At 39.1% G+C, this 13,646-nt stretch overlaps 1 protein-coding gene across 2 annotated transcripts in view; it reads left to right on the forward strand.

The window, feature by feature from the left end:
• Positions 1 to 13,646, forward strand: part of ANO6 (anoctamin 6) — a 202,438-nt gene that overhangs the window by 156,490 nt on the left and 32,302 nt on the right. For both annotated transcript variants that reach the window (XM_081310060.1, XM_081310061.1), the window contains 5 exons: positions 4,416 to 4,558; positions 6,761 to 6,838; positions 9,939 to 10,164; positions 11,203 to 11,372; positions 11,724 to 11,821. In XM_081310060.1, coding sequence (XP_081166186.1) covers positions 4,416 to 4,558; positions 6,761 to 6,838; positions 9,939 to 10,164; positions 11,203 to 11,372; positions 11,724 to 11,821 — 715 coding nt within the window. The remainder of the gene's footprint in view (positions 1 to 4,415; positions 4,559 to 6,760; positions 6,839 to 9,938; positions 10,165 to 11,202; positions 11,373 to 11,723; positions 11,822 to 13,646) is intronic.

A 13,646-nucleotide genomic window follows, 5' to 3' on the forward strand; every position in this document is an offset into this window, starting at 1 on the left:
TTCCCAAGACCCAGACAATCTTCCCTCTTATTATATGTTGGTTCAAGAATTTTTAACTGTCTCATTGACTAGAGCCTCCTGGCAGTGTGGGTTTGCCATGCAGGGCTCCCTTTTGGAGTTCTAGTAGTTATTTTATTGCAGAGAGAGAGAACAAAAAACGCAGAACAGGAAATCCTGTCTGGGACACAAGGCATTGTGGGTCAGCACTGATATGGCCCAGTAGTACTCCAAAGTACCGAGTGAGTGTACTGAGTGACCAGTACCTTCCACAGACCCCAGAGACTCCTAGGCTGCAAGTGAAATGAGGAACCAAAACTCCCTTGAAGGGTTTGCCTTCAAGTTGGGAATTTGCTAACAACTCATCATTTTTTGCCAAATCGTTTCTTGCTGACATTGCATCTTAATCACTTACTAGGCAGAATGGCTTCTAAAGTTCAGGAGTTAGTAAACCTCAGCCTTTTTGTCCCTTATACATAAGTTCATGCAGGAGGGAAAAGAGCATCCACTATTCTCTTCTTACTTTTGAAAAGAATTGCTTGTGTGTTTTTTTAAATGAGAAAATCTTATTTTCACGAATCGTCTCCTGTTCTTACTATTGCTAGATGGACACTGCATAAATGACAGGATTTTTAAAGATGAAGAAAATGACAAGTAAATGAAGCAAATTACCTGAGGCCCCATAGACAGAGCTCTGCAAATAATTTGGCTGTTCTCAGTCTTTGGATCATTGACAAAATGCAGTGTATATTAACAAATTTGTACAAGCTTTTAGAAAGATACAGAAATCTTTATTTTAATTGAATTAGTTGCATTATTATGTTTGGAGATATGAAAAATGGGAATGACTTAATGTTGAATCTATATTCTTGGCTATACCTCATCTGACATAGATACAGCCCCTTCTTTCTATAACAGTAATTTTAAAAAAAAATAGTCTTCCAGAATAAGTTTAATTTATGCCTATAGATGCCTTGGTGCCATATTAGTTTTCCATTTCTATAACAAAATGTCTGATGCTGGATAAAGAATAAAGAAAAGAGGTTTATTTAGTTCATAGTTTTACATATTCAAGAGCACAGCACTAACATCTGCTTGGCTTTGGTGAGGCCACCTTGGCTGTCTCACATGGTAGATGGCATCATAGCAGGAGCATGTGAGGAAGGGAGAGATTGACCTGGTGAAACAAAACCAAAGATCAGGGTGGGGCCAATGTTGCTCTTTTGTAACAACCCACTCTCTTGGCAACTACATGGAGTCCCATGGGAATTACTTAATTCCTCCCAAGGACAGCCGTCACATGCCCTCATCACTTCCTACTAGGCTGTATCTGTTGAAGGTTCCACCACCTCCCAACATCACCACACTGAGGACCAAGCTTCTGGCACTCAAACCAAAGAAGGTGCCAGAGTGCCACAGGATTTTGGTGTCCTTAATCACAATTCTCCTTAAACCAGTAGTTATATTCAAAGACTACATCTGTAGTCTGTGAGACAGGAGAGGGCAGAGGGTGATTCCTGCATTCTGTCTACCCTGGACTTGGCCCAGCATCCAGGTGCTAAGAACTGACTGTGACTCTCCAGGAAACTGTCAGATTCTCCATGGTATGTTCTTCATCTCGGGTTACCCAGGCTTCTTGCTGGGTACATGGTGGACTGGAGGGCCCAAGTAGAATAGCAGAACAGAGAGTGGTGGAATGTGGACAGCTGTGCACAGAGGGGAGCAGTGGGCATCGACTGGGTGCTTTGACCGGATGGTTCTGCAATGGTTGGATGCCTCCAGTGTTCAGAATTATTTCCTTCAGTGCATTCATCCGTTAAGTGCCTACTGGGCGCTAGTACTTCTGATGTGAACAAAATCCCTGCCCTAATGAAGGTGACATTCTCATGGACATGAAATACAGTAAATCTAGAAGCAGATTTGAAAGTCAGAAGAGGGATTGACGTAAGTAATTAAGTGTGCCTTTTTTTGAGAGAATGTACCCGATCACTGAAATGATTTCATAGTTGTGGTTTGGGGACAGAGTTGAAAGAACTTCGGGAGTGGAGGTATATGCAATAGTAGCAGTAGAATACTTGGGTAAATTAAAGCAGGGGTCTTCTGTTTGATGAAGGAGATGAGTGTTTACTAGGAAATGCAGAGGGTAGGGGGCTTTAGTAAGTGGAAGGCATATGTCATGCTGCTTCATATGTGGCCCATGGAGGGTTGGCTCAGTGGCAGTTCCTATGTCCCAACAGGGGTCTCTTTGGGGCATCTCTCTCACCTGAGGCCAGCATGGGTCAGGTGGGCAGCAAGACCAACCAGTCACAGCTCCATCTATACAATTACCTAATGCCCTAAAGGTGTTTATCCCCATGACAAAGAGGTAGATACTCACCTCATTTCCTCCTGAACAGGACAAGGGCACAGTACCTGGGAAGCTTCTCAGTGGTGGAGCCATTGTTTTTTATACCAATACTCAACAAATTTGAGTCCATTCCAACTCTAACTTGGAAAGTAGGAGTCAAAAAACACTGTTGGGAAGTGTTTCAGTTGACTTTACCAGTGGAGAACACCGAGTTGTGCTCCTCACAGCCACATCCCAAGACTTCCTCCTACGTCTCAGGCTGCAGACTGCATTCCAGCCTCTTCACCCTCCCCTCCAGTGGTTCTCAACCCAGCCTGCTGGTTAGAGTTTACACACACAGGATACACATTCTCTCCCTCCCTATACTTAGGCCCCATTCCAGACCAGTTAAGTCAGAATCTCAGGGTTGGGGTACCTGGGCTTCATTTTTTTTTTTTTTTTTTTTTTTACAAGCTCCCCAAGTGCTTCTCATGTGCAGCCAGGGTGAGAATTACCACTCTTACCACTGGATGTACACTTCATTTAGTGATCGCATCCACTCAAGAGTCAGGATACAGTTGACACTCAAAAAACAAAATTCCTGATTCCACCCAGATCTTCCCCTACATTTTGGATTGGACATCTGCCTACTGGACTCTTCTTCAGAAGCAGCCCACAGGCACCTGGTCATAACAGAACCAACTGTCTTCCTTCCTAGATTTGCTCCTCTCACTGTACTTCTGAAGTAGAATAAAAGATACTGCACAAGCCAGAAGCCTGGCTGGCATCCTTGACCTCTTCCTGCCCCTTCTCTCTGCCTGCCTCCAGTCAGCCTGCTCAGGATCCCTCAAGTATGCTGCCTTATCATGTGCCTGCCAGCCAGTCTCCCTGCCTTCAGTTTCACTCTAGACCACCTTCTGTCCCGTTAGGTTCAGATCTCAACTCTTTCAGGTACACAGAGCCCTTTGAAATGCTCCCTAGCAGTTCTCCCCCCTGGCTGCCTACCTTTGGTGTCACAACACTTAAAACCCTACCATTTGTCCTGGGATTCTGGCCTCATTGTCTTGTTTTTGTACTGGGACTTGAACCCAGGGCCCTTTAGTACTATATTCCCAATCCTTTTTATTATTTTGAGAGCAGATCTCACTGTGTTGCTGAAGCTAGCCTTGAACTTGCTATCCTCGTGCTTCACCATGCCCAGCTCCTCCTTGCCTTTTCATGTGCGGCTCCAACTCTCCACCTACCACCACTTTCACCCACTCAGCTCAGTCATCCCAAGGCTCAACACAATGGTCCCTCTCCTAGAAAGGACAGTTAGATATTCTAACTGTACTCACCTTTGTCATGGCCCTCTGAAGAGTCTACAGCACCTGTCACATCCACGCACCTAGAAGCTCCTTTAAGAGGGACTGTCTTGTTTCTCTTTATTCTCAGCAAATAGTCAACAATTGAAAAGTGTGTGTGAATAGAACAGTAGTAATTTTAGAATTTCTATACAGGAAGCACTAAGGGTAGCAGTCAGAAAGGGCCAAGGAAATTTACCTTGAAACTACATCTTCAATTGACATTTAATGTTTTTATTTAGTATTTTGAATTACAAATTCTGAAAAACGATTCCGAAAAATTTGTTCATACTTATACAAAATTGAGAGAAAATTAGCTTTCCACATGGAAGAATATTATATTAACTTATTTGGAGAACACTAACACATTCCCTTCTCCCCCAACCTCATAGGAAGGGAGGAATCGAGAGAGAAAGGGATGTAGGGAAAAGCAGATTGAAGGATGGATCATGAACTGCTTTTGAATTACAATATTATTTGTGTTTTTAGTGGTCAATAAAGTGCTGGTATTAGAGCATTAGTAGCTGCCCTCCTAATACTTTTCCCATAAGCTAGTCTGCTTCATAATTTGTGTAATTTATTGTTTTCTGTAAAAGAAATTATTTTTTCTTTTAAATACCAGTATCACCTATAAATTATATTCTGTTTATTATATACAAAGTGTTATGGGTAACTATTATTCAGTATGGATTTCTTAAACATCACTCATCATCGAGGATCCACATGATCCTGTTCTCTTCCTTCGTTAGTTACCTTATTTTTGGAGTTCTGGAAGCGGCGCCAGGCAGAACTTGAGTATGAATGGGACACTGTTGAGTTACAGCAGGAAGAACAACCCCGGCCAGAATACGAAGCACGGTGTACTCACGTGGTAATAAACGAGATTACCCAGGTAAGGGCGATGCCATTTAAATGCAGTTTAGTCTGTTTACTGCTGTGGCTATGCACTGGAATCACCTGAGGAGTTTTAAAAATATTGATGCCTGAGTTCTATCACCACATACTCTGGCGGTACTTAGTAGCCTGAGTGTGTTTGAGTTTTTTTTTTTTTTTTTTTTTTTTGAAGCTCCTATAATTGATTCTGATGCTCAGCCTGGATGAAGATACTTGAAACAGTGAATATAGGGGACAAATATTGTCCTTTCTTTTGTAATAAAGTTTAAAATGCCAAAAGGAAATTAGACTGTGACAGATGTGTGACAGGAAAGGTGCTTTGGATTTGATAGTTGTTTCTCATTTTTTCACATGCACTTCATTATAGTCCTTTATTCATCCTAAATTAGCCACCCCTTCATCTTGCACTAAGCCTTAGTTTCTACTCCACCTTCTGGTTGGGACATGCACAGAAAAAAGGATGAATGAGGAAGAGAAACATTTATTGAGGTTCAACCACGTCCGGTCCCTTGCTAGGCATTTTATATCATTGGTGAGGTAGATTCGCTACTCTCACTACTGCTGCAGAGATAAAAAATAAAACTATAGATCTCTCTGTATATATGCCAAAGCTCTTGGAAAGTGATTTTTGAGTCTTCTGCATTATTGCTTCTTTCCATCAACACAGGAAATTTAGAGCTGATTGTGCTTGCAGTCATCAGCATTAGGAAGGTAGGTTCAGAATACAAATAGCTCTTGGGAAGAAAATGCTTTCACCAAGAGCAGCTGAGAACATCCAACTATAGATTTCATAAATTGAATCAGAGATTTACAGAATGTTGGCACTAAAAGGGACTGGAGGGAGCAGTTCAACCTCCTCATCTTATAAGTGGGAAAAAAAATGAGGTTCAGTTATGAATAGAAGGTGACATTTGTCTCTTACAATGTAACAAGCTTCAAATAATCCCTGTTATGAATAGTTACTGCCGTTTACTAGAGAAGACGGACGGGTCAAAGCATGTGTTGAAAGATTATATATTCAGAAAGGAAAGCTGATACTTAGACAAAATTAGATGTTCATAAAGTGGATGCTGAAAAATAAAACCTTTAGAGTATCAGCAAGATTGAAAAATACTAATGACAGTGTGGTCATTTAAACCTATAAATTTTATATTTAAAATCACCAACAATATAACAAGTCAAATTTCCACTGAAATGTTGCTTGTTAAGAAATTGCAATTGAAACTTCTCTTTCCTCTCTATTTCTTCCTCATTTTATTTTTGTTGTCAGTGTATCCTGCACTGGTTTAGAGAGGCTATGGTCCAGTGGTGAAGTCTCAGGAATGAGACTGCCTGAATCCTGGCATGAACACAGCAACTTGCTAGTTGGGTGATCTGGGACAAATTACTTAACTTCTCTGTACCTAAGTTTCCTCATCTATAAAATGGGGATAATAGAGTTACTTCTGTATCACTGTGGTAAGAAGCAATCGAGTTTATGTGTAAAACCCACTTTAAATAGTATCTAGCACAGAGTGCACACCATGTGAGTATTTGCAGCTATTATTATACTGTTAGTACTTTTATAATCCAGGTAAATCATGAAGAATATTGATTTCTTGTCTTAAGAATCTAAATTTATTCTTATCAAGTATAAAATGGAGAGTTTGCAACTGTGGCTCAGTGTAAAGCACTTGCCTAGCACATGTGAGGCACCAGGTTCAATCCTCAGCACTACATAAATAATATACTGGTATTGTGTCCATCTCCAACTAAAAAAAAAAATTAATATAAAATGGAAACTCTCTAAAAATTCATATTAATATATAAAGCTCAACCTCAACCAAGAAACACTTACTGGATACCTAGTATTTATAGATACTTTTTTTCTTCCTGGGCTCTGTGCTGTCATCAGTCATTTTCAAAATCCAAGACAAGCCCAGCAATGTCAGCTTTACGGCTTGGCACTGACAGGTGCCTAGATTCCTAAGTACAGGTCATGGCAGGAAAGCAGTTTATTGCTCATGCTTATAAAAATAAACACTGCACATGCCTTGTTGTGTGTCTGTTTGAAATTATTAACAAAAAATGTTCAATCATGAATAGACGATGCTTATGAATCAATTTATTTTAAAAAATTAAGATTTACCAACAGATTTGGGGAAAAGTAATTGTATTGGAGTAATCCCCTTAACTTTAACATTCTTTCTTCCTTCCTTAGGAAGAAGAGCGTATTCCTTTCACTGCCTGGGGAAAGTGTTTAAGGATAACCCTCTGTGCAAGTGCTGTCCTTTTCTGGGTAAGAATTTGTCTCTCTCACACACAATTTTTTTTGAGTAATTTATTACATAACACACTTTTCAGTGTCTAATATTAAATATCAAGGAAACTAAAGCCTAGAAACTATGTGGCCTCATGAGAGATACTTGTAGGGACAGCTTAGCTACCACCTGGAGTGACTCTGAAGGTTTCAGACTATCTTACCTGTTCTCACAGGTTCTTCTAGTTCCTCCTTCCTCGTTTGTTTATATCAGGCCAGTGGTTCAGTATTTTCCAGTTTCTAGTAAAGAGACCAAATGGGAGGCATTAAGAATTCTGACTTTCAATGTCAACAACTAAAATAAAATGTTGAGGGATATCCTTAGCAGAAAGAGAATAGGAACTTAAAAAAAAAAAAAAAACCTACTGGAAGACATGAAAGACAGTGTTTCTATAATGCCAGAATTTATTAAATTAGTTTTGGATTTATTATTCATAAAAACATACTAGTAATATAATTTAGTGGGAGTTTTATTGGCTCAAGAAAAGCATATTAGAGGATAGGACATGAAGCCCAAAAATAGGTTCTGGTATCAGTAATTTAATATATCGGAAGGGAGACATTATAAATCCATGGGATAAGTAGAGATTATGCAATAAATGGTAATAGAATACTTGTTAACTATTGGAGGAAGGTTAAAGCCATATTTTGAACCACACACTATAAGTTCCCAAAACACTTTTTAAAAATGTTAAACCATAGTTAGAAATAAATACTTAAAATATAAAGAAGTTTTAGAGGAAAATATCTATAAAGATTTTCATACAAATTTCAACAAAACACCAGAAGAAATATTTGTGAAGGGGGCACAGTGTTAATACCTCTAATACACAGAATCCAGAAGCAAAAGAGAGAACATTGATTATTTTTCTTTAGTAACTACATTATTAAAACCCAATAGTAATTAAATCGGTACACATTAAAATGAGATACAATATTTTGCCTCTCAAACAAGGCTAAGAGTCTGTAAGGATGATGTGCAGAATCACTCTCATGTTGGGGTCCTGGGTTTTACATTGCTTCAGCCTTCCTAGTAAGCTGTGAGGCCATCTGTATCAAGAGTCCCCAGAATATTCATACTTCAATTCACTAATTTAGGATTTTAGAAACTTGTAAGATTTCTTCAGACATCTATCACAACATTTTATACACACATTCACACATGAATATATATCTCAACCAGGTGTCCTACCTTCAAACCCACCATATAGAATATTGTACAGTCATGTAAAAGCACACTCATGGAAATATTTTATGATACATCATAAACCATAGGCATTTTTATAAGTTTGAAATATGCAAACAGTGCATAGTTCTGAAAGAATTATGCCCATATGTGAAGAGTAGGTGAATTTTCCTATTTTTCTTTGTTTTTATAGTTAAGTCTTTCAATTGTAGGTGACAAAATCAAATCTCCAGCTGGTTTAAACAAAACAAAATGGGGGAAGGTGGGATTCATTGGTTCTCGAGCTGAAAATTCCAAGTTGGAAATGTGGCTTTAGTCAGGGGAGCTACTTCTGCCCAAATAGCATCAGAGTCTATGTTTTGTTCTGTCTTCCTTCTGTCTCAGGTGACTTGCCAGTGTGCTGGGTCAAGGTGCCGCCTTACGGTGGCAAAATGACTGCAGCATTTTAGATCCCACATTGTAGATGGCAGAACCATCCTATGGTCACTCCCTGTACTGTACCCTGCAGGTGAAAGCAGCCTCCCTCTGTTATTGACTATGTTGTGACATGATTTACTTGGTCCTGAAGTTTCCATTCTCTGTGTCTTTTCTCTTTGGGAACCTGCCTCATGAGCAGACATGATTCTGGAATCTATCCAATAAAACAGATGTGTGGAAAACAGTTTAAAGATACACAGTATTAGACATTGTTGGAAAGGTATCAAGTGAGGAGAAAATTCATGGGGCCTTTAATGTACATTATTCAGTGACCAGAGAAAATCAGCTTACTGAGAAAGCAAAATGCTTTTACGTACAAAGTATGCTTCAGATACCTGCATGGATGCTGGACTAAGTCAGAAATGCAGAGCAGCAGTGAAAAAAAGTCTGTGGCAATGCAGCCGTGAACAACTGCCAGTTTGAAACCCGACTAGGGAAAGCCCAAGGAGCTTTTGTTGGCAGACACAGTTCATGCAGGGCACCTCTGGGCCAGCTTCATGGCCTGTCCAGAACCTCCCTTGATTCTATGTTTAAAACAGAAGATAGTACCTGCTTACCTTTGAGCTGGTGACAGGTTCTCTGTTGGAAGAAATCACATCTTCTTAATGGAGTATTACTAGCAAAACCCCACAAATTTCTAACTTAAGTCAATTATAGAAGATTTTTTTTATATTTTTTAGTTGTAGTTGGATATAATACCTTTCATTTATTTATTTTTGTGTGAGGATCAAACCCAGGGCCTCACATGTACTAGGTGAGTGCTCTACCGCCGAGTCACAACCCCAGTCCCAGAAGGGATGTTTTCACTGGTTCTATGATCACAGACGCTTTTTCCTTCTACCTTAACATGCCACTAGTTATTCCAATTTTATGCTGTCTGATGAGAACACTCTTTTTAATAGACTTTTTTTTTCCTAGAGCAATTTTTGGGTTTATAGAAAATTATGTAGTAAGTACAGCAAGTTCTCATATCCCCTTTCACTCCTGTGCACATTCCCCTGTTAACATATTTTTTTGGAGGGGTACCAGGGATTGAACTCAGGGGCACTCAACCATTGAGCCATATCCCCAGCCCTATTTTGTATTTATTTAGAGACAGGTTCTCACCGAGTTGCATACACCTCACCGTTGCTGAGGCTGGCTTTGTACTTGCGATTCTCCTGTCTCAGCCTCCTTAGCCACTGGGATTATAGGGGTGCGTTATCACGCCCAGCCCCTGTTAACATCTTATATGTGGGTGTACCACTTTCTATGTTCATCATTCTTTTCCCTTTCTCATGCCCTACTTTCCTCCGCTTGTGGCACTTGTGAGATTTATTTCACTTTACACAAGTACCTTGTAAATAATATGCCAGTTTTTAACAGTAAAAATCTGATCACTGGTGAGTCTCACGCTGCTGTTTTTTGTGCTTTCAGATCCTGTTGATCATTGCTTCGGTTATTGGAATCATTGTCTATCGGCTCTCAGTGTTTATTGTATTTTCTGCAAAACTTCCCAGTGCTGTCAATGGGACAGACCCAATCCAGAAGTACCTGACTCCACAGACAGCCACGTCCATCACTGCGTCCATCATCAGCTTTATCATCATCATGATTCTGAACACCATATATGAAAAAGTGGCCATCATGATTACTAATTTTGGTAAGGCCCTGCCATAGCTCAGGCAATTTTTGAGACATTTTTAGAACCTTGCTAAAAATAGAGACTGTCTCTTATCCATTTCAATTCTTGGAGGTTACAATTTTTAGAAAATTTCAAGCATAAACATTTTCTCTAGCCTGTATGGGAAAAGAATTATCAACAGCTTTGTATTAGTAAGAGGGACAAAGCAAAGACAGTGTAATGATACTGTCCAAGCTCTGTGTAAACAGATCAGTGCTGAATAATATTTTCAATTATATTAGATCATGTACTCTATTGTTGAAAGTAAATAGTCTCTTTATTGCAAATAAGTGGAATAAGGTCATGGTCCCAGTGGCAAATACGCTCATTGTGGAGAGGACAAGCAATCGCACTGCTGCTGTCTTCTCCCATGCTGTTCATATTAATATAATGCTTGGCATTTTGAAATAAGTGTTTCTTCCCCCTGGCTTGTATCCCAGGCAGCTGCTTAGTGGTCAGAGTGAAGTGCTTTTCACACCCTGCATACATCTGGGTCCTTCTCTGTTCTTAGATGACCACTTAGTCCATTCAATCAGACTGATGTAGATTCCAAACTAGAAGGATGACCTGTTTTGTGTTCCCCACATGCCCCTTTTTTTGTGGTTGTGTTCAGCAGACCTACCTTACAGCAATTCGGGAAGACAAAAGATTATTACTCAGCAGGCAATTAAAAAGTAATGTTCTATTAGTTTACAGCTGAGATAGTCCTCATCCATTTGATAACATAGTACTTGTGAATTATAAGAAATCATTGGGAAAAAAAAGCTGATGTGTACGTACACACACACACACACTGTCACGTGAGATATTGCATTCTGTGGTGAGAACTCTTATAACAATGTGTAAACTTGGAATTAACACGGTGGCTATATTAAGGAATTGAAAACAGCTTAAATGAAAACAGTGTGAATTGTATTTTTTCCCCCAACATGTTAACTCATGTATGAGTGTTTTGGATTAGAGTTTCAAAGCTGTTCACAATTTTAAAATCTCTTTTCTGTTTTGTTTTAACGACAGAACTCCCAAGGACTCAGACTGATTATGAGAACAGCCTAACCATGAAGATGTTCTTATTCCAGTTTGTCAACTACTATTCTTCATGCTTCTACATAGCATTTTTTAAGGGGAAATTCGTAGGCTACCCAGGAGACCCAGTGTATTGGCTGGGAAAGTACAGAAATGAAGAGGTATGAGAATAGAATTATGTTCTTTTTTCAGTTTAAGCTGCTTCATGTTTTGTTACCTAAAAACAGTTTCCTCATTGTTTTTATAATATATATTTTTTTAGTTGCAGATAATCAAAAGTACCTTGATTTTATTTATCTATATGTGGTACTGAGGATCAAACCCAGGGAGGACCTACACATGTGCTAGGCAAGCGCTCTACCACTGAACTACAACCCAAGCTCTCCTCATTGTTTCCTTTTTTTTAAAGCTGTTTTTAGCCTACACAGAATATCAGAAAAATAAAATTACTGATTATATTCCCAGTTAAACCCATCTGTAATCTAAATGAGATTTTCTTTTTAACATTCCAGTGTGACCCAGGTGGCTGTCTCCTTGAACTAACTACTCAACTGATAATAATCATGGGTGGAAAAGCAATCTGGAATAACATACAAGAAGTCTTGCTTCCGTGAGTATTAGATAGTGTCGCTTCTTGGGTAACAGGCAGAAGGTCTGTCAGCCCACCTGATGAAATAATTTACCTACACAGTCACATAGGTGCATGTCCACCTCTAAAATGGATTAGAATCTATTATTAAAGGTCTTTGGGCAGGATAGTCCAACAGTTTATATGTATCAAATGTTTGATAAGTATGTAAAACTTTCTTCCTTGTTTAAGAAAAGCCCACCTGCTACAGTTTAAACTGTCAGAGAGGCTGTGATTAGTCAGCCACAGAGCGAAGCCCTTCCTTAGAATGTGAACTACGCATTACCCCACCTTTTCACAGTAACCTCCTCCCTTCCCTTTATGTATGTTTTAAAGTCATTAAATAGTGATTTGTTGAATTATTAGTGCCAGTTACTAGAATGCTTTATATTTTTCTCTCATTTAATTTAAACTATTCTCATTTTATCTTCCTTTTGCAGTGAAAATTTATAGCTTAAAGATATTAAATATTTTACCCAAGTTCACAGGGGCAATAAGAAGTTACTATAGGATTCCATACCAGGACACTATGTCTGCAAATTCTTGTGCTTTCAAGGAGAGGAGTTCAGGGCTGGGGGTGTAGCTCTGTGGTTGAGGGCCTGCCTGCTATACCTGAAGCTCTGGGTTCAACCCCCAGGACATCAAAAAATAAAGAAGTTCTCTTTGTCTTCCTAAGGCACAGGGATACACCTATAATGCTTTAAGAGATAATTGTTCAAAATAATAACCACAAAGGTTTTGACTTAACTGGTTGTTTTTTCCCCTCAAGAAAATGAGAACAAGCTATAGCTATACTGAAGACCTTAGCACAAATCATACTGTCCTAAATTTTCACTGAAGTACCATCTGCATTCTCTGAGAATTTCAGGGAGCCTATTCTATTCATTTCCTTTTGCTGCTGCAATGGATTGCCACAAAATTGATTAAAATGACATAGTTATTATAGTCTGGGAAGTCAGCCGCATAAGCTAAAATCAAGGTGTTGGCAGGGATGTTTCTTACCGAAGTCTCAGGTGAATCTTTCTCTCTGCCTTTTCTAGATTCCAGAGGCTACCCATATTCTCTTGGCTTGTGATCTCTTTCCTCCATCCACAAAGCCAGCAGTGTTTCCTGTCTATCCTATTCCCCTTTCTCTTTTAATGACCCTTGTGATTATATTGGATCCCCAGGATCATCTAGGATGATCTCCCTGTGTCAAAGTCAGCTAATTACTTTAACCAGGGAACTTAACACATACATATATTCTGTGGAATAGGAGGGTAACATCTTTGGAAGGACCATTATTCTCCCTGACACACTTATTTTTCCAGGATAATTTCTGCTCTTCTAAAACTTTAGAATCTCTCTTCTGTCTTCCCTCCTATGTATTGTACCTTTCTCTATTCCATGCCAACCCAAATGGAGAGTATGCACAGCCCTCTCCCTAGTATCTCCCAAAATCACTTCCAACAAGCATGCTTTACTGATGTTTGGAGAATGAAGGCAGAAACTCACACAACTTACATTTTGAAATTTAATAAACCTCCCCCTTTTTTATTTTTTAATTATTTTTTCTTAGATTTTACCATCATGTATAACTATTTTGATATATTTATACAAACATGGAATATACCTTATTCTAATTAGAATCCCAGTCTTATGGATGTACACGATGTTGAGATTCACTGTGGTGTATTCATATATGCGCACAGGAAAGTTATGTCAGATTCATTCCACCGTCTTTCCTGTTCACATCTCCATCCCTTCCATTCATTTCCCTTTGCCTAATCCACTGAACATCTACTCTTACCCCTCTTCCTTGTTGTTT

The sequence above is a fragment of the Spermophilus citellus genome, assembly GCF_964194105.1.
Source record: "Spermophilus citellus genome assembly, chromosome: 10".
NCBI lineage: Eukaryota > Metazoa > Chordata > Mammalia > Rodentia > Sciuridae > Spermophilus > Spermophilus citellus.